At 39.4% G+C, this 22652-nt stretch overlaps 1 protein-coding gene across 1 annotated transcript in view; it reads left to right on the top strand.

Annotated features, from left to right (window-relative positions):
- Positions 1 to 22652, top strand: part of SYNE1 (spectrin repeat containing nuclear envelope protein 1) — a 471658-nt gene that overhangs the window by 72300 nt on the left and 376706 nt on the right. Inside the window, exon 3 of the mRNA XM_081530296.1 lies at positions 11939 to 12000. Coding sequence (XP_081386422.1) covers positions 11939 to 12000 — 62 coding nt within the window. The remainder of the gene's footprint in view (positions 1 to 11938; positions 12001 to 22652) is intronic.

Below are 22652 nucleotides of genomic sequence, written 5' to 3'. Positions count from 1 at the left end.
TATATGTCACTTATCAGGAAACATCTTAGATACAGAAGCAGGATTTTCCCATTAGTTGCAAACTGTAAGGACTGGCTTTTATTTTTTCCACATTCATGTTGCCTTTAATTCCCTTCACTGTGGTCTTTTTTTATCCACTCACATATTCAATGCCACTGTTCTTACTTTGTGCTGCATATACAGAACTTGGGCTCTGATGTACTTCCTCTTGAATCTTGTCCTCCTTACTGGACCATAAGGAACCTCAGCCACATCCATCCTCTCTGATTGCACCCATAGTTGGTCAGAGGTGGATGCTGGTACACAAGAGGGGCATACTGACATTTATTAAATACATGAACCAAACAATCAGTGAATGGATCGAAATTAGGAGTCAGTCTTCCTAAACTCTCGCCATGCTTCTATAACTTTCTTGCTCACATTCTAGTTTCTAGATTTCTGGCATATTTCTTAACCCCGCCATGGTTCAATGCCTTATTTCCATTTGAACTAATGATACCTCCTCTGTCTGTGTGGCCAGGCTACTCGCGTGAATTTAAATGAGAAGTATACATGAAAACAAGAGTAAATTCAAGTTGTAAAAATATAAGGTATTTTTATTAATTTCCTGTGTGATTATCTTCTTTTGCAATGTTTATACCCACAAACAGAGGAAGAAAAATGGTAGAAAAAGGCACCAAATTTCTGCCAGAGCTATTCACATTTATTGTCTTTGTTTAGAACTAGAAGATATTAAAGGAAGCCACCAGTATGAATGGCCATATGAACTCTGTTGCTTTCAATCTCTAGTTATATCTATTGCTTATGTGCTCTTTAATATTATTATTACTCCTCTGTAGGATACACCTCTATCATTGTACAGTCCTTTGTGCAGAAGTCTCAGCTTTGTTGTTTTCAAATTCAGAATCTTTTGGAGTTTAGAAATATCATATGGTAGGCATGTTACTCAGCGTGTATCATCCCCAATCAGGGACTGTGACAGCACTTTGTAATCAGAGCCATTAATATTTACGCAAAGAAAAGTATGAATTTTAACATTAAGCAGGCTAAACAAAGATTATAAACAGCCTTTCTCGATGGTTTTTTCTTCCCCACCAAATGATTTTTACTAAAAATATCTGAAACAGAGGCCTCTTTAAGGGTTCAAAGCTGACGTACCTGTTACCTTCTCTCCATCACACCTCTATACATACCTAATTAAAATTCCTCACAGTAAGAAAGCATTTCCTTTCTCCATTGCTTGTCCTTAGAGACTAACCCACTGCCTGGGCTACTGCCTGGCATACTGTCTGATCTAGGGGTCCTTAGAAAACTTATTTAACTGCCTCTCAAACAGATATACGAAAACTCTCTAAATATGTAAATGTTTTTCTAATTGCTGACTGACATATGCTATGCTTTTCCTTGCCTGACAGTGATAAAATTAAAATGTTATAATGAATGTTTCAGACTATATTTTTAACTAACAAAAACCAACTGAAGCTGAAAAATTACCTTTTGTTTTGTGTTGTTTTCTACAGTTCTGAAAAAACTTAAAAAGGTTTAGAAAAGTTAAAGAAATCAAACACAATATCAGGATATATACACACCCACTCCCCATCACGTATGACCAGATTTTCCAGATTTGAATGACAGTACCTCAGACATAGTAGGATATTGTATTCATATTGGAAAAATCATGTAATCCTTTTAGCAAATATGCTAGACTTACGGCATTCTGCCATTTCTTAAATGTATCTCAGGGTTAATTTTTGTCTAAATAAATATACAAACTGGGGGAATAACCCAATATGATCATGACTTTTGGGTGTAATTAATTGGACAATAATAATTCAATTGAAACCAATATAAAATTTTCAAATGTTCATACCACTTCATACACATAGATACAAAGGACACAGCTTAGGCCAGTGGTTCTCAACTGGGGTGATTTTTCCCCAGTACAGTTTTGACAATGGGAAGACATTTTTTATTGTCACAACTTGTTGGGTGAGGAGAGAGAGGTATGCTCTTGGCAACTAATGAGTAGAACCAAAGGATGCTGCTAAACATCCTTTAATGCATGGGACAGCCTCTCAGAACAAGTAATTATCCTGCCCCAACTGTCAGTAGTGTAGAGGCTGAGGAATTTCTAATTTGGGAACCAAGATAATTATATTTTTCTCATCCCTTGTGCCTTAGATTTAAACTGAGATGATACTAAATTTTGCAAGTGTAACTTTAATAAAACTGGGCTCTTTTAATCTAGTCACTGCTTATATATATATATGACATACAGATCCACTTCCAGAAATCTTCAGAGCAATTTATCTTTACCAACATGTGCTCAAAAAAATTGAAGCAGTGATTAGAGCGCTCAGTATAAGCAAAGATGCTTAAAAATTCCCTGTACTCATCTTTTTCCTCAATCTCACTCTCCCATTAGCTCTCTTCTCCTCTCCTTCTCTGTCCCCTTTTGTCTATGCTGAACTTGTGCAGAGTAACTTTGGATGCCCTTGTTCCTTCATTTTCTCTCCATGGCTCATCTGATCAGAAAACCAAGGACCCAGCAGATGGAGCCAATGAAGCAAGTCTAGACTCTTTTTATTACAGAAGACCAGAAGGGTCTTCTGAAGGAGGTGTATGTGTGTGTGTGTGTGTGTGTGTGTGTGTGTATCTGTCACACAAGTAAATGACTTTGCTGTGTTACAACCCACTCCAAAACTTTGTGGCTTGAACAGTCATAATTCATCATTTCTCATGATCTGTGGGTTGGCTGGTTGGTTTATAGTTTAAAAATGAATGGTTTTCTGGGGAGCGCATAAATGAGACAATGTGCCAGGCAGTGGGTTACTTTCTAGGGATACAAGGATGGGGAAATGCTTTCTTCCCAGGATGGATTTGTAAGCAAGTATGTTTAGGGGTGTAGGAAGGAGGAGTTAACAGATGCATCAACTCTGAAGCCTTAGATGGGTCTCAGTTTGCTGGTTTCACCTTGCCTGTGTTCATCTGCAGGGTTGGCCAAACTAGGAGGCCCAAGATAGCTTCACCCCATGTCTGGCAGTTGGTTCAGACTTTTGGATAAGGCATTTCAATTATTCTCCACCTGGACTCTCATCCTCCCATATAGACCACTTGCTTTGCTTGGTGACTTTAGGACAGGGATACAAGACAGCTAAAATAGAAACTGTAAGACTTCTTAAGCCCTAGAATCAGATGATATAAAGTCATTTATGCTGCATTATTGATCAAAGTCAATAAAATGCAAGATCAGATTCAAGGAGAGAGGAAATCAGTTCTACCCTTGAAGGGAGGAAGGACAAAGTCACATTGCAAAAGAGGATGTATTTTGGAACTGGAGGCGTTTCTGTCCATAATTTAAAATCTGTGCTGTGGTCACTGTGATTTATATTCTTTCTGCATCAGAATGCACTCATCCCCTCTCAAGAAATAAAAAATGTCATCCAATTATGTCAGCAAGCTACAATTCCAGTGTCGTGTGATCTTCATCTGGTCCAGACACCAGTGAGGCTCCTCCGGTGCAATTCCTCTCAATCCCTAGGCCTGGAAACTAAAGAGAGGTTACTGCTTCCCATTCATCCGACATGGAGTCTTGAGACAGGGAGGGACTATTGCCACAGATGCTTCTGTTCAGAAAAGGGAAGAATGGAAAGGAGATGGCAATCATGCTCTGAAGTTATCCTGAAATCCAGGCAGACACAGGTGGCCCATCCCTTTCACTCAAGAACAAGGGTCATTCCCTGTCTTTTTGGTAAGAAGTGGCTCATGTTTGTGGCTGATAGTCTTCTTAGCTTCTTCTTAGCCATATAAATTTGTGGTTCCAAGATCTTCTCTTCATTTTGAATTATCCAGTCCCTTTAGTTCCAACGGGTGGCATTTTTGCTTAACAGATTTGTTGGCTTTCCCTAAATCTGCTTGGAGTTTATCCTGTGCCCTCCAGACCCAAATTCTGAATTAAACTTTGCATCACAGGTGAGGCTGCAGTTGGCAGTGCCCTTAAGTTTCTCAGAAGCTGGTTTGTCTGGTTGGGATCATCAACCAAGCACTGCCTTAAATCTTTCTGAGTTCTTCACAATGGTCTTAACAGTCACATTCTTGATTTACTGTTATCCTGAAGCTATTTTTTTGCTTTGCAAATCTTTTTCCATGAGAGAGTGACAATGACAGAACAATAATTTTTTCCACTGCACCATATCAAAGGCTTCCTATGTTTCCTCTAAATTCTGGTTGGCAAACTTAATAGTTTCTTCTTTGGTTCATCTCCCTTTCTTCCAGGACCTTATCAGTTCAGTTCAGTCACTCAGTCATGTCCGACTCTTTGCGACCCCCTGGACCTTATAACGTGCAGTTGAAAAAAGCCAGTTGACAGCTTTCTACAGGAAAATCCCCCTAGCCAGTTGCAAGAGTTCAAGTTACTTCCAATGACAGAATATATAACGCATAAAATATGTGTAGTTCTCCTTCCAGTCCCGGTTGGCAGTTTCCTCACTGTTCTTTCAGCTTCGACCAACAGTCTCTTTGTGACCTTCAGCCTCCTTGCCCACCTCATCCCAAGGCCAAGGCCACATGTTTTCGATTTCTATTAAAGCAGCACTGACCCCCAGTAGCAATTTCTGTTTCAATTAGCCTTTGCTAAGCCACCATCAGGACTTAGAGAGTTAACGCAATAAGACATATGGTTTCCCCTGGTCCGGTGGGTGGGCTGGGCGTTTCCTCTGTTGACTGTGCCTGGGAACATTCACTTGGCTACATTCAGCAGGAGGATCCGCAGGGCTGGCAAGTCCCCTTGCTCACGTGTCTGACTGTCACCCTGGGGTGCCTCAGGTCTCCTCCAAGTGACTTAGTTCCTCTAGGATGCTGTACCAGCTTCCTGGTGTGGTGGCCTCAGGACAGAGTTCATAGAGAGCCACGATGGATCCTCAAGACCTTTTAAAGCCCAGCCTCCGAAGTTAGATAAAATCACTTCCGCCACGTTATTGATCAAAGCAAGTCTCAAGGCCCAGCCCAGCCTCTGTTGTTCTGTTGTTCTTTAATTGCTAAGTAGCGTCTGACTCTTTTGTGACACCATGGACTGTAGCCCACCAGGCTTCTCTGTTCATTGGATTTCCCAGGTAAGAATACTGGAGTGGGTTGCCATTTCCTTCTCCAGTGGATCTTCCTGACCTAGGGATCAGTCCCACATCTCCTTATTGGTAGGCGGGTTCTTTACCACTGAGCCACCAGGGAAGCCCAGCCAGACTCACTCGAGGTGGGGGAAGCTGTCTCTCTATCCTGATAAGAGGAACAGCAAAACCACATTGCAAAGAGTGTGCTGAACAGAATGGCAGGAATTTTTGGACCTATTTAGTAATCAGCTATAGCCTGGTCCTGTAATTTTTTTTTATGTATAAGTGAAAGTGAAGTGAAAGTCGTTCAGTCATGTCCAACTCTTTGCGACCGCATGGACTATACAGTCCATGAAATTCTCCAGGTCAGAATACTGGAGTGCATAGCCATTTCCTTCTCCAGTGGATCTTCCTGGCCCAGGAATCGAACTGGGACCTCCTGTATTACAGGCAGATTCTTTACCAGCTGAGCTACCAGGGAAGCCCCTTTTCATGTAGATGTTTAATTTAAAATCTAAACATTGGGTAATTATAAACTGTTTCATTCCATTGAAATATTCGATATACCTTAGACCCTACCCATACATTATATAACAAAACTAGTGATGATTTTAATAACTATAAATCAACAATTTGGATCATGTAACTTTGATCCCAAAACAACTAAAATTTTAATTTAGATCACTGAATTGAGGCTTGTCTTAAATGAATAATGGTTATGTTGTCATCATATCTTTTTGTTTTTTCCTTTGTAGCCACATTTGATTGTCTTGAGAAATTCAACCTGCTTATTTCTACTTATAAATTGCTTTCCAACTTTTTTGAGGTGAATATATCTGCATCACAAATGATGAAAAGACTTTATTAGTTGCAATTAGAGATAATATTATTTTAAATATTTGGTTTGTTTTAAATTAGCATATTTACTCTTAGGAAACTTAGACATCACTGTCATTAAAGCATCCAAAGAGTATAATTAGAGTCTGAAAAAACTAAAAAAGTTAATCATAACTTACTACAAACTGTGAATGTATTAATATATGATACCCTAATGTTTTTGTCAGAGATGGCAGTGTCAGACTTAACAACTATATCTATTTAAACAGTCTTTCTTCTTGGTATTTCTGTATTAAAGATGATATTGATTAAGGATGGATATACCTAGAAATCCAGTATTTTGATTTTTATGACTGTTCATAACTCTGTTTGGAGAAGGCGATGGCACCCCACTCCAGTACTCTTGCCTGGAAAATCCCATGGACGGAGGAGCCTGGTAGGCTGCAGTCCATGGGGTCGCTAAGAGCTGGACACAACTGAGTGACTTCACTTTCACTTTTCACTTTCATGCATTGGAGAAGGAAATGGCAACCCACTCCAGTGTTCTTGCCTGGAGAATCCCAGGGACGGGGAGCCTGGTGGGCTGCCATCTATGGGGTCGCACAGAGTCGGACACGACTGAAGCGACTTAGCAGCAGCAGCATAATAACTGTTAAAATGTGCATGTTTATGTGCATACCCATGCACACTGGGTATGTATCTCAATGCTTTGTATCTCAGAAATAAATTCTTATGGACAAATTTGTTAAATGTATTGAAATATGCTAATTTCAATTACTGTTATCATTTTAAAAGATACCATCTGTTAAGAGGATATTGGCATTTATGTTAATTATTTTTAAATTTAGTAATGTTAGCTAACAGCTGCTGATAGTTGGGTTCTGTGTCACAATTTTACATAACATTCATATAGAATAAATTTATTAATATGGTAAAATGAAAATACAATTAACATACTTCTAGGCAGCAAATTTTTTGTGATTAATTGCAAAGTCTCTCAAAAACCCAGGTCACCTTTTCCTGTGGTCTCTGGGTTTCCAGATGCATGTGTAAGTCACTTAGGACAAACCATGGTTGTGAGAAATCAGTCAGTCTTTGTTACTATGACTCATCAGGAAAAAAGCTATTGACTGTAGTCAGGTAACAGTTTCTGAATCGTCGGATGTAATCACCTTTGCTGCATTGGTGCCATGTCTGCACGTGTCATGATCTTGTCCTGAAACAGCAGAGTACTGAGGAAATATATAGACGGGGCCAAGAAATACAGAAATTGAATATCAGAGCTAGCTCTCTTCATTTTTCACTCATTTTTTTAGAGAGGGATATTGCTGTGAGATTTGGGGATTATCACATGTAACAACATTACCCAGGGCCATGTGCAGCCAGCAGCTTTCCTAAGTAGACATCTCTCTAACTCCTGAGGTCTGTAGGACCACCTCTTATTGAAACAGGGGCAGTGATGGAAGCCGCAGGGTTGAAGGACCTAGAGAATTTTTATAACTAGTTTTGTGGTTTTTTTGTTTTTTTTTTTATTCTCACAGTGTGGCCTTTAGAAAGGAATCAAGTTCAAGCTCTAGGAGAGGGGATTTTGAGCTGCATCTGCCCAGTCACACTCACCTGGATCAAAACTTGGTCTTAAATCAGTCCATTGCAAGTTCCCATCGGGGGGCACCCACTTCCTAATCTGGCTTCTCGTCTCTTTTCTCCTCTGTGCTGATGCTGCTATTCCATCCAGATATTTCATGATGCATTTGCAGTGGGCATGAATTCTCATAATCTTCCCTCTCAAACCTGCTGCTTTTTACTTCCCTCCTTCCTCCCTTCCCTCCCTCCCTTCTTTTTTCTCCTTATTTCAGAAACTTGTGGAGTCTAAAACTTGACACTGCCACCGAGTGACCTTGGTGAAAATGCTTATTAACCTCTGTGTACCTTGGTTTTCTTTCTTTTTGGTTTTTGGTCATGCCAGCGGCTTGCAGACCTGTGCTCTCTGTCATGGAAGTGTGGATTTTTAACCACTGGACCATCAGGGAATTCCCCCAGTTTTCTTATTTGTAAAATGGACATTAAAGTAGTTCCTCTTGTAGATTTGTTATAAGAATTCAATGAGTTAATAAATATTTATTACACAAGACATAATAATTAATCCATTTAAATGTAATGTGATCTATAAATAGATAGGGAAACAAGTGCCTGATACATAGGAAGACTTGACCATTATTATTCTTCGGGTTTGTTTCCGGTAGGTACTTGAAAGTTAAAAGTGCATGTTTAACGTGATTACAAATAGTGATTTCTTGAAATTCTGAATATATCCAGATTTTCTCTAAATTTAAAGACTTTGCTGTGTATTTTCTTCATTCATTCAGTAGGATTTATATGTCACATTTGTGGGCATTGGGAACAAAATTACTGTCCTTGGGGGTTTATATTCTACCAGGCAGTCCAGGATTCTGACCTGAAGCCCAGGAGAGGTCAGCTCCAGAGATGAAATCTACCTCTCTAGAGCTTATGTTTAGACTTCAGCCAAAAGGTCTTTTTTGTTTGTTTTTCAGTTTAGAAAGTTGAAATTACGTTTCTTTGAGCATCACCTTTCAAAGGTGACGAATTGAAGTGATAACTTTTTCATCTGTGATCCTTACAACAATCAGTTTATAGCAAACAGTTGACATGCAGTAGATGTTGGTGTAGAGAGTAGAATTCACCTTTTCCTTGAAAGCGGTTATACCATTTCAATCATTTAAAAACTATTTTATCTATTTTATTTAGTATTTTGGGCTGCGTCAGGTCTTAGCTGCGGCATCTTTCATTGCAGCCCAAGGCCTCCAGAGCACGTGGGCTCTGTGATTGGGGTGCATGGGTTCAGTTGCCACTGACATGGGGGATCCTAGTTCCCCAAGCAGGAAATGAACCCATGCCCCCTATATTGGAAGGCGGACTCCCAACCAATGGGAACCGGGCGGACTTCCACCAGGGAAGTCCCCTGGCCTTCATCTCTTTGTATCTCTAATTAAAGCCTTCTTGAAGCAGACCTGTTTTTCTTTGTATATTGGGCTTCCCTGGTGGCTCAGAGGGTAAAGCATCTGCCTGCAGTGTGGGAGACCCAGGTTCGATCCCTGGGTCGGGAAGATCCTCTGGAGAAGGAAATGGCAGCCCACTCCAGTATTCTTACCTGGAGAATCCCATGGATGGAGGAGCCTGGTAGGATTTTAAAACAATGTTCGTTTATTATCTCCAGATTCTTGTGGGTCAGGAGTCCATGCAGATAGCTATGGTCCATGGACCATAGCAGGTCCATGCAGACCTCTGCTCATGATCTCATGAGTCCACAGTCGGGGTACTAGCTGGGCTGCACTTTTGTCCAGAGCCTGAATGAGGAACAATCCACTTTCAAACTCATCCAGAAGTCACTTCCTTTTGTGTGATGGAGCTTCTTCCGGGCTCTTGGCTGGAGGCTGCCCCCCTCACCCACTACTTCCAGAGGCAGCCCGCAGTTCTGTGCTCCAGGACCCTCTCCGGGGATTCATCACATCTTGACTGTTTGGTTGTTTAAGCCAGAAGGAGAAGCTGTCACTCCAGTCAGCTCAGAAGGAGTCTTTCATAAAGCATCATGTTCATGGGTATGGCATGTCATCACCTTTGCTGTCTTCTGTTGATTAGAAGCAATCCACAGGTTCTGGCTGCAGTTGTCCTCACAAAGGTTGTGGACTCTAGGACGTGGGAGTTTTTGGAGGTTACCCTATAGTGTGTTCACCACACTCCCCAGTGGGGTGAAGGATGCCTCTATCTTGTTGCATTACTGTACCCTCCACTACATACTTCCCGTTTCTTGTTTCTCTCTACCTCAAAATATTTACCTTTATTATACATACTTTTTTCTATTTTGACTTGCCTACCTTTTTCTTCCAGTTTTATTAAGATATAATTGACATGAAGCACTGTATGAGTTTAAGGTGTAGAGCATGATGATTTGACTTACACACACCATGAAATGATTATCACAGTAAATTTAGTGAATATCTCTCATGTCATATAGATCCAAAGTTAAAGAAATACAAAAAGAAATTGTTTCCCTTGTGATGAGAACTCTTAGGATTTATGGTCTTTAAACCATTTTCATATATAACATATAGCAGTGTCAATTGTATTTATTATGTTGTATATTACTGTAGTGCATTGTTCGTTGCATTGTAGCAACAATAAAGTACTTAATTTATCTTTTAACTGGAAGTCGCACCTTTTGACCACCTTCATCCAGTCCCCCCCCAACTTCTGCTAACTACAAATCTGATTTCTTTTTCTATAACTTTGTTTGTTTTTGAAGTATAATTGAAAAGTATAAATACTATGCTAGCTCCTGTTACACAACACAGTGATTCACTACTTCCATACATTTCAAAGTGATTACCATGATAAGTCTAGTTACCAACTCTCACCATACAAAGATATTACATAGTAATTAACTATATTCCCCACCCGGTACATTTCATACCTGTGATTCATTTATGTTGCAGCTGAAAGTTTGTACCTCTTAATCTCACTCTCCTATTTCCTTCCTCCCCTCAATGCCTCTAAGCAACCACCTGTTTGTTCTCTGTATCTATGTTTTTTTTTTATTTTTAGATTTCACATATAAGTAAATCATACAGTATTTTTATCTTTTTCTTTCTCACTTATTTTGTTTGGCATAATACCCTCTAGATCCATCCATGTTGTTGCAAATGGCAAAGTTTCATTCTTTTTAATGGCTGACTAATATTCCACTTAATAAATATGGATTTATACCACATCATGTTCTTTGTTTTTTATCCATTCATCTATTGATGGGCACTTAGCTTGTTTCCATAGCGTGAGTATTCTAAATGATGCTACAGTGAATATAGGGGTGCATACATCTTTTCTAAATAGTGTTTTCATTTTCTAAATACCCAGGAGCAGAATTGCTGGATTGTATGGTAGTTCTGTTCTTAAATTCTTTGAGGAATCTCTATATTGTTTTCCATAGTGGCTGTACTAATTTATATTCCTTCCAATAGTGCAGAGGGTTTCATCTTCTCTACATCCTTGTTATTTTCTCCAACACTTGCTATTTGTTGTTTTTTTGTAATAATAGGTGTGAGATAATATCTCATTGTGGTTTGATTTGCATTTCCCTGATAATTAGTGATGTTGAGCATCTTATCACATGCCTGTTGGCCATGCGTATGTCTTCTTTGGAAAAATATCTATTCAGCTCCTCTGCCCACTTTTCAGCTGGATTGTTTTTGGTGTTGAGTGATATGAATTCTTTGTATATATTGGATATTAACATCTTACAAGATACATCTTTTGCAAATATCTTCTCCCATTCTGTAGGTACCCTTTTTGTTTTGTTGATAGTTTCCTTCACTGTGCAAAAACTCTTCAGTTTGATATAGTCCCATTTGTTTGCTTTTGCTTTTGTTTCCCTTGCCTGAGGATGAATATTAAAAATATGTTACTAAGACCAGTGCCAAAGAGCATACTGCCTATGTTGTCTTCTGGATATTTACCTTTAGAGTCATTGTGGTGGAGACCATGTTCTGTTTATCTGCCTGCATCCCATAGAAGTTAGTTGGTCTCTGTGAACTTTAAAAAAAACAAACAGCTTATTGAATTTAATTATTCAATGAGTTTTCAGTAAGTGAATGAAAATAAACATATAGCTAAAATATTGCAAATTTTAAAGCATTTGCTGATGGTTTTTTAAAGAAAATAGTCAAATTGCTTAATATATTTGGAGCTTTATTGATTTTTCCTTCAAGATAATAATTGGCAAGATGAGCTACAAGATAAAATAATCTGTATATATTATTATAGATAATTAGGGCTTCCCTGGTAGCTCAGTTGGTAAAGACTCTGCCTTATATATAGCATATCTATTATATATAATAATCATTTATAGAATTGTGTGACTATGAATGTTTTCATGATACAACTTCCTGACTTGTTATCTAACCAGATAATTCTTTTTCTTCTAGATGAGCAAGAGATAGTACAAAAACGTACTTTCACAAAATGGATCAACTCTCATCTGGCCAAGGTAAAGAAAACTCCCCAGAGTTTTATGTTTATTTAGTTTGCGCCAATAAATCATTAAACTCACAGTATAAAATACCACTACCACAATCACTGTCACTCTAACTAGCCAGTGTTGGCAGTCTCCTGTGAATTTGATTGTCACCTAAGTGTGGCATTTGCTAACCTTGCCTTTAGATAATCAACAGATAACCAGAGTAAAGAGCAGTTACTCCATGTCAGTTCCATGAATCCTGATGAATATTTCATCCACTTCTTTCTTCTGTACTAACCCGTGTGCCATACCAAGAGGAGAATTCATGCTAGATTTTTGTTTGTATTTGTTTCTCTTCGGAACAGAAAGAAACAATGAAGGGTCTACCCTGAGCAAAGAACTTTATCTGAAGAGATTGTAACCATGTCTGGGCTCCTCTCTCAAGTGCTTGTATAGAAAAGTAACTACGGTGTCAGGACGCTACAAAGACTAATCATTCCGAGATTATGCATACTGATGTTGGGTGGTGTCAGGCGACTATGTATTCATTCATTGTAATTATTTTGAACATAAATATTAATGTAAAACAAATTCCCAGGTAGATACATTGCAATAAAATTAACCTCTTATAAAGCTGATGAACAAATGTGTGAACCAAAAAACATTGCATTTGTAAAAATAATGTCGATGATACAATGATTTTCTGTGTTCAGATAGAGGATCTTTGCTGAGGTGCTGCCTGTAGTGTTCAAGGTATAATCCTATTAATATGAGCAATTTTTGCCTGGGGACTTGCCCCAAAGCTTCTTTTATCGTTCAGATGCAAACAAAGTATGACCACTAATGTCAGTGGTATGGTACACATTTACTGCTTACTGTGTGTCTATGCTAGACTTTGGAGACAGGAAAGAAGATAGGAAGACACTTTGCCAGGCCTTGGGAAGCTCACAGTCCAGCAAAACCTGGAGACTAGCATAACATGTCTAGATACAGGATTCAATAGGATTGTCTTTTCTGGGAACTCTCTCCAAAAACCTCTTGGTAAGATGGGAATTCTCTGGCCCAGAGGCTTCACTCAGAACCTGCCCTGTGACAAGGCTCTGGGGGCCCATTTTCTCAGGCTTAGGCGGGTGCCGTCTCGCAATGGCCTCTGCTTACACTAGAGAGTTGTCCTCTTTTGTGGAATTCTTGCTTTTCCAAAATAAAAATAGAGTTATTGTTTTCCATATTGTGAAATGGTTACATGCTCATTGTAAATCACTTTGATAATAATCCTGTTACAAAAATGTAATGAAAGTAAGTAAAAGTGTTAGTCGTTCAGTCATGTCTGACTCTTTGTGACCCCATGGACTGTAGCCTGTGAGGCTCTTCTATCCATGGAATTCTCCAGGCAAGAATACTGGAATGGGTAGCTGTTCCCTTCTCCAGGGGATCTTCCAGACCTAGGAATCGAATCTTAGTCTCCTGCACTGCCGGTGAACTCTTCACCATCTGGGCTACCAGGGAAGCCCAATGAAAGTAAAAATCACCTTAAGTCCCACAATCCTGATGCAACCATTACTGAAGTATTGATCACTATTTCCTTTCACATGGACATGCACAATTTCATTTAAATGCTTCTAGAGGATACTGTCCTATATTCCTGACTTCACTCAGCACATCCTCCCATGTCAATAGATACACAGTCATAGAAACATTTTAATGGCTGGATAATATTTTTTATTAGAAATATAATAAAATTACTTATAATTACAAATTATCTATAATAGTTGCCTATTAATGATCACTTAGGTTTTTTCCAATTGGTTAATATTATATAAAATACCACAGTGAAAGTCTTTGAGCATATGTATATATATATATCTGTACACTTGTGTCATTTTTTTTCTTCTTAGAATAAATTTCTAAAAGTAGGTGGATAGTCCACAAGTATACACATTTGTGGGCTTCCCTGGTAGCTGAGCTGGTGAAGAATCCACTTGCCATGCAGGAGACCCTGGTTCGATTCCTGGGTTGGGAAGATCCCCTGGAGAAGGGATGGGCTACCCACTCCAGTATTCATGGGCATCCCTCATGGCTCACACGGTAAATAATCTGCCTGCAATGTGGGAGAACTGGGTTTGATACCTGGGTTGGGAAGACTCTCTGGAGGAGGGCGTGGCAACCCACTCCAATATTCTTCTTACCTGGAGAATCTCCATGGACAGATGAGCCTGGAGGGCCACAGTCTACGGTGTTGCAAAGAATCTGCCACAACTGAGTACAGCACCACCACATACACATTTATAATTTTAATAAATAGCCAAGAACTTATGAGAATGCCCCTTTCCTCACACTATTAATAATCTTTAAGTTTAGCAGTATTTTCAAATCTGATTGGTGAAAAAACTTTATAATTATTTTCATATTTATATTTTAATGGAGTTGAATATCTTTGTGGGAGATTTTAAAGCAGAATTCCTGGGATACGCTTGTTTACATACTGCATTCTTAAAAAGAAGTTAAAATCTGAATGTGTACCATGGCACACAGTATACAAAGGGCCTTTGTGCAGAGATTGTAGGCCAGGAGCTCATTTTCTACTTTACTTTTATCACCATTTTTTCACTGTTTCAAATTTCTTTGCATATTTTTGTGCTAAGTGGTTATTGGAATACTGGTATGTATCCTTTTCTGTTCTTTTTCTTAGTCCTGCTAGGAAACCTCGCTCCTACTATTTCCTGTCTAAATATCTAAGTCCTCCTACCTTTAATGTTTAGTGCAAACCTGTCTCATTCGTGAAGTCATTTCTGACCACATGTGAAACAGTGAGCTGCGCCCCAGCAAATGCTCCAGAATATAAGTAGTTTCCCTAGCAACCATCCCCATGTCTTCTCTGCTATTCCTGCCTCTGATTTGGTAGAATCTGAAATCTCAGCAGTCCTCCAGAACCTGTAGCAGGTGGAGAAGTTCAGCGTGTCTTAAGTGATTTTATACTATTTCATATCTCACCTTCCCAACAACGCTGTGAAATCTCTAAGATATGCTAATCCTTGGAATTCACAGTGGAATATTACTTAGCCATAAAAAGAAACAAATTTAGGTCATTGGTAGAGGAGTGGGTGGACCTAGAGTGTACAGGTCATACAGAGTAAGTCAGAAAGAGAAAAATAAATATTATATATTAATGAGTGTATATGGAATCTAGAAAAATGGTACAGATGAACCCGTTTGCAGGGCAGGAATAGAAATGCAGACCTAGAAAACAGACATGCGGACACAGGAAGGGGGAAGAGGGGTGAATTGGGAGGTTGAGGTTGACATATATACACTATCGCGTGTAAGTAGGTAGCTGTGGGAAGCTTCTGTATAGCACAGGGAGCTCAACTCAGTGCCCCGTGGTGACCTAGAGGGATGGCATGAGGGTGAGGTGGGAGGGAGCTTTAAGAAGGAGGGGATATATGTGCACATATAGCTGGTACACTTTGTTGTACAGCGGAAGCTAACGCAACATTGTAAAGCAACTTACTCAAATTAAAAAAAGAAACCATAATAGCTCTGAGCACAACACTAAGCACCATTTGCTTAATAAAACAGCAACAGCAAAGAGTCCTTCTCTTTCCTTCCTGTATGAGACTAGTAAAGACATCAATCACATGAGGAAAAACCGCGATTAATTTCTGGTCCTGTGCTAAGGTGCTTAACCCGGGTTATTTTATAGCGAACTTCGTCATACTCCTGGTTGTTGGTGCTTCTGAGGTTTCAATGCAGACATAAATCTTAAGTCCACTTGGTTTCCCTACTTTACACCATTTTATGTTGATGGTATCATTTTGAAAGACCCGGAAAATTACTACCTCCACAGCTGCTCCATTAGAACCTTACTGCCATAGAGATTTTGTTGTTGTTTTCTCCTCTGTACTTGTTATTTTTTGTTTTCCTGCCTCTTGACAACTGAAACAGTGATGCCGATACTTGTTATCCAGAATGTATCTGTAGTGACATCATAGTATCTTGCCAAAACCACAACTTCTTAGGAAAATATTTTCCTTTTTCTGATTCACTCATAGTTGGAAAACATTTTGAAAACCAGATCTGACCCCGTGACCCTGCTTTGACACTTAAGAGTTTTAGGAGAGCTACAGAGTGGATGTTTATGTCTGTGACTGTCTTGGCAGCTGATCCGATGGTTCCTTGTTCACCCCTCTCTCTTGTCCCCACCCTCTGCTCACCTTTATCCCTATCTGAGTTTCCTCCTTTCTGAGTTTCCTATTCCAGCCTTGTTTCTCGCTCATTCTCCCTCCCACCCTGCTCCCACTCCTGTGTTAGTTACCTGCATCTCTCCCACCCTATCTCCTCTTCCAGTGCACCTCCACCCAACTCCCTTCCATCTGTATCTCAACCCCCGTCCCTGCTTTATCCCCATTTCCATCTCTATTTCTCTCTGTATCCCTTCTCTGTAAAAAAAAAAATATATATATATATATATATATGCAACCTGTACATCCTAGGCTTCACAGTATGGTTGAAATCACATTTACATATCCACCCAAATTTAGATGGAAGCACACACTTCCCTCCCCAATGCAATGCGCTCACTTGCTTCTGAGACTAATGCCTTTCTTGCAACAGAAGCAGGATCGGGTTCATATCTTTGATCTGGCCTCTGGACATTGTAGGGCTTCCCTGGTGGCTCAGCCAATAAAGAATCCGCCTGCAATGTGGGAGACCTGGGTTCGATCCCTGGGTTGGGAAGATCCCCTGGAGAAGAGAAAGGCTACCCACTCCAGTATTCTGGCCTGGAGAATCCCATGGACTATACAGTCCATGGGGTCGCAAAGAGTCGGACACAACTGAGCAACTTTCGCTTTGTGGACATTGTGTCTCTTTTCCTGCTGTCTCTGTGAGAAGGCTTGCTCCCAAAGCCATTGTGTGATGCTAGAATGTGTCCATCATTCTGTCACCCCAGGTGTGGACAACATGCACCCGTACAGACACACACACACACACACGTTTTAGTTACCTGGGTTCCGCAGAAGCGTGTATCATGCCCAGAGTCTTACTAAGTCTCTTGTGAAAGCAGCTTCTTAGATTTTTGGTCCTCAGCTCCTACTTACCTTTTCTTTTTCCTCCTTATTTTATTTTTTAAAATTGAGGTATAGTTGCTTTACAGTGTTGTGCTAATTTCTCCTATACAACGAAGTGAATCAACCATGTGTTTACATAGACCCTCCTCCCTTTGGATCCCCTCCCCCATTCCTCACACCCCATCCACCTAGGTCACAGAGCCAGCCCTTTGCTATATGGCAGGTTCCCATAGCTATCTTCCTTTTTAATGACACATAGATATCTTCCCTAGCCTCGGGTTTTCAGTCATAGAGCAGGCCCCAAACCATACTTAGAATAAAAATGTTTCTCATTAGAGAAGGAACCACAGAGAGGCAATTTGACCTGCCTCAGGGTCTTTTCTTATCCTCTGGAGATTCAGGAGCCAACTTTTCTTCTTCCTACTTGCTTATTAAATGCCAAAGGCCAGTGGTTTGTCCTATAACTGACAGTCTGCTTCAGGGATGGAGCCCTAATTGCTATCAGCTTTGAAACAATCTGATGTTTTGTAATTTGTCGGGTCAGATTGAGTCCAGTTTGGTGTACTCTTTGTGTTCGTTTACTCTGTCCAGTAACTATGCAGCTAGCTTAGACCCGGTATTAGTCAACTGTGGCCATGGACTGTGTGGCTTGTAAACAAGGCAAATTTATTTCTTGAAATTCTGGAGACTGGGAGGTTCAAGATCAGTGTGTCAACTGATTCACTTCCCAGTTCTCTAAAAATGAGAAAGGAGAAAAGTGCTAAATTGGCAGGAAAAAAAAAAGTTTCAACTTTTTTCTGGAATGCAAGTTGTAAATATTTTGCAGGACCTCTATTGCCTGAGAGACTTTATACAAGTCATGAGGATTTTTATGGATTTGAACAAGGATGATAAACCATCTCACCCTAAATTCTTTGATAATGTCTTACAACTATAGTGCCTTCTTTAAAAGATTTTAAGCTAGCTAAATAAAAATAAACAAAGTTTTTATTTTAAAGAACAATTTAAAAGACTTCTTATTTAGAAAGAAAGCTTTGTATGTCAATTGTATTTCAATAAAATTGGAAGAAAATGATAGTATCTGTTTTCTCAAAATCTTTTTTGGAAATTGACCTTTTCCAAAAATAGGTGGTGGCAGGTTTAAGATCTGAAATGTTGAATTGAGAAGCAAGAAAAGTCCCTCTTCTGTCCTGTGGTCATTCAGTCTTGGCTACACGGGACATGGTCAAAAGGTGCTTCATGGACATGAATTTGGGGAGGCTTTTTATTTCAGTTTTGTTCTAGGCTGCTTTTCTCAGTTGCAAATAACTAAAGAAATTACTGCTAATTAAATAAAAGAATAAACTCTTTCATGGATAGCATTTTATTCGATTGTAACAATTCTTTATAAATATTTTGACAAGAGTATGAAGTGATAGGGTGCAAATGAGAGCGCAATCTGTTTTCAAAAAACATGCTTTTCTCAAAACGAAAATTTTATTAAAAGTAAGAAAAAAATCTGAGAATTTTCTGTAGATTGTTCAAACTTGTGGATAGAATTATCAGTTTTTTAGAATATTCACTGTTTTCAAATTGAACACTCTATGCTTCTGTAATTATGCTGAACATTGCAAATCACAAATTGTCGATACAATGTGATATAACATTAACAAAAGTTAGTGGATTCTGTTTATTTCATATACCTAGTAATTCCTTTCAGGAAGGGAATTTCATATTTAAATGTGGACCCTATAATTTTCTTCCTTTTTAAGAAGAAACCTGACTCTTTCTGTTCTGTTCGCTCTGTCAGTGAAAGAAGGTAGGGTATTTGTTTTTTAATTAGCCCAATATTGATCCCCGTAATAGTTTTTCAAAGTTAGATCCTGATTGAGCACTAGCTATCACCACTCACTGCTAAATATCTTTCTAAATTCCAGGGCCGCAGTTCACTGAACTCTGATCATGTGCCAATTACTGTGCCTTAGCTACTTTATCTTTTATTTAAATCTCATAACAGCAATCAAATATAAGTATTATTTTCACCATTTTATAGACTGTGAACCCAAAACTCAGAGTTAGTTAATAAGGTCATATAACAAGTAGGTAGAAAACTAGATTTCAGTCCCAGGACTACAAAGTTTGGGCACTAATCACTGTATTATATATGCCCATGCTTTATTTGATGAACTATTCATGTGGCAAATACTTTTCAAGCACCTGTTATGTGCTAGGGGTTGTGGGTATCGTGGTGAACAAAAACAGCTATAGTCCATGCTATCATGGAACTGACAGTGTAGCAGAAGAGACAGCAATTACAGGTGTATGTGTGGCAAATCTCACAAGCAGGGAAGTAAAGGGTGTTAGGGAGCACAGGGCAATTACAACCAACCACTCAAGTGATGGAGGCCATTAGGTTTTCAGAGGAAGAAACATCTGGGACCTGAGAGATGTCTTGAGATTGGATAGGTAATGGAGCTAATGTTTTCAAAAGTTGAAGGGTAAGAAAGAGCTTGGTAAAGTAAAGGAAATGGAGGAAGCTCAGAATACCTGAAAATAAGTTTCCAGAAATGGGTTGGCAACAAAGAGAACTGAGACTCAATTGAAGGTCAGCCGTTAAACGGGTTTGGATGCTGTGTTATGGGCACTGGGACGCATTAAAGAATCTTAGGAAAAAGAAATGGTCACTCTGGGCTAAACCCCTCTCTCAGTCTCGTTCTCTCTGTCCTTCTCCTTCCCTCCCTCCTTTCTTCTCCCTCTCATCTCTCTCTCCTGCCCCCTCTCTCACTTCCCCACACCCTCTCACATAAACAAGTAAAAGTGAAGTTGGAGTGAACTTGCAATAAGTCAGATGAGAGGTGAGGATACTCTGGACTGAAATAGTGCTGGGGGAATGGAGAAAAGTAGATAGATTGAAAAATGTTATCAAAGGGTGGATTTGATACAACTGAGTCATTCCTGGGAAAGTTGGGTGAGAAGGAGTCAAGAATGACTTCTAAATTTCTGTCTTGAGCAAATGATTAGGATCATTCCCAAAGACAGAGAATATAAGAGACTTTGGGGGAAAGCTAATGGATTCAACTACAAATAGAGAAATCAACTTGGTAGAGATGGACCCATTTGATTTGGCAATTAAAAAGTCATTATCCATCACTGGGAGTGACCATGTCATGACAGAAACCCGACTCTAGCAAATTGATGAGTAAATGAGAGGGGAAGATGCTAGGATTTGAGTGTGTATTACATGTTCAGAAGTATTAGCTAAAGTAGAACATAGGATCTGATAAGAGCTATTTCTATAAAGAGTGGTCTCGAGTGTGTGTTTATGGAAAGGAAAGATCAAGAACTGATAGAGAGGGATAGGCTGATAAAGAAAGAAGACAAGATTATTTTAAGACACAAGTCTGCTGAGGAGGCAGGGTGGGGAGAAAATCTGGAGCACAGGTAGTGGGTGGATATTTCCACAGAGATGAAGAATACTTCCGCCAAAGTCCCCGTCTCTGACTCCGGAGTGGTAATGGGAAGGAAGGTGTGGATGTGCCCAAGTTTGAGATGGGGGAGAGAGAAGCACAGACGGGGCTGGACTTGAATTTGAGGGGATTCCCACCTGAAGACTGCATGCAGGTTTTTCAGGTCTAACACATTAGTCAACCTTTCTGAGCAGACGAATTTATGAAAAATATTTTTTAAACGGACAGTTAAAATGTGCTATACAGAGTGAAGTAAGTCAGAAAAAGAAAAACAGATATCATATGTTAATGCATGTATACAGAATCTAGAAAAACTGTACCGATGAACCTATTTGCAGGGTGGGAATAGAGACGCAGACACAGAGAAGAGACTTTGGACATAAAGCGAGGGGAGGAGAGGATGGGAAGAACTGAGAGATTAGCACCGAAGCATATACATTATCATATGTAAAACAGATAGCTAATGGGAAGTTGCTGTATAGCACAGGGAGCTCCACTCGGTGCTCTGTGACAACCTGGAAGGCTGGAATGGGGTAGGGGGTCAGGGGAGGTTCAAGAGGCAGGGGTCATATGTAAACGTATGGCTGATTCATGTTAACGTATGGCAGAAGCCAGCACAATATTGTAAAGCAGTTGTCCTCCAATTAAAAATAATTTTTTAAAAAAGAACTAAAGAGATGTGTTCTCTCGCATTTTAAAATGAATCTATCATGGCAAATTTCTAAATTTTAAGCAAGATCCATAGGCTATTGTACAGTGTCACACTGGCCCCCAAAGAGAGCAGTTTAAAGATGTGTTTTCCAAAAATATCTCCCCCAAAGTTTTACTTTTAATTAGAAAAAGATAGTGTAAATAATCTTAAAATTAACATTGGTTACACTCTGTTATCAAACGGTTATAGTTTCACTTTTCTCTAAATTTGTCAAATGGAATAGAGTGTTATATCTGTATTTAAATACCTTGGATTCATTCTTTAGGATACATGACTTTGAAATAAATATATGGTTTGACACTAAGTCCTTTGGGAAAAAAGATAGGTCTGAAATAGCCATTGTTTAGCGTTTCTATAAAAGGAGCACCTCTTTCAGTATACAATAAACAACCCATTCCACATCTGCCAGCCTTAGATCTAAGGGGCTGTGAAGGATAGGAACTGAACACTGTCAGTACCGACTCTCGGATGACCTCAGTCAGAGCATCTCCTCACTTTTTAGATGAGCTGGAAAGAAGCACCATTAACATTGTTTGCATTCTGTGTGAGTTTGCTAGGGCTGCCATAACAACGTGCAGCATATTGGGTACCTTCAGAGGAGAAATTTATTATCTCACTGTCCTCAAGGCTAGGTAACCATGCCCCCCTCTGAGACTCTGGGCAGAATTCTTTGACTCTTCCTCGCCTCAGGTGGTAGCCTGGAGTATACGGAATTCCTTAGTTTGCAGCCGCATTAGTCCAATCTCTGCCCCTGTGCCTGTGTGAGACTGTGTCCAAATTTCCCCTTTATATAAGGACATTGGTCATATTGGATTAGGACCCCCCTCCCCCATGACCTCATTTTATCTTGATCACTTCTCTAAAGATCCCACTTCCAAATAAGACCACATCCCAAGGTACCTGGGGTTTAGACTTCCATGTATCATGGAGGGAGCACACAGTTCAACCTATAATAGGTTCTATTAAGAGCACGTTTTAAGACCAAGTCAAATACATAGACTCCTTTAAAAGGAACACTTTTGACACTCCATGCTTTTTAATAATCCATACTAGTAACGACTTTGAGCGACATCCTCACAGACATAAAATATCACTTTGGTGGCTGCTTTTGTTCTTCTTCAGTTGTCTTTCCACTAATGGTATTAAAAGATAACATGGAAATGTTCAAAATTGAAATTTGATCCTTCGGTTTCTTGTACTCACTTTGGTGGGACTATTAATGAACTAAGACGAGGAGATTAAAGAGGCAAAGAAGAAAAAGTTAATGTAATAATACACCCTAGAAACAATTCTTTAGTTGATTTTGTAAAACTAGCTTGGTAATCCTAAGCATACTGATAAATTGTTTCCAAATATGCAACTAAAAGATTAAAAAGAAAATTGTCATTTCAAAATAAATGACATTTATTAAGAGTTGGACATGACTGAGTAACCAGCGTTTTGGGATTCCCTGGTGGC

Source organism: Giraffa tippelskirchi, chromosome 9, assembly GCF_054371585.1.
Source record: "Giraffa tippelskirchi isolate mGirTip1 chromosome 9, T2T-mGirTip1v1.2.pri, whole genome shotgun sequence".
NCBI classification, from domain to species: Eukaryota; Metazoa; Chordata; class Mammalia; order Artiodactyla; family Giraffidae; genus Giraffa; species Giraffa tippelskirchi.
This window is presented reverse-complemented; position numbering and strand designations above follow the sequence as displayed.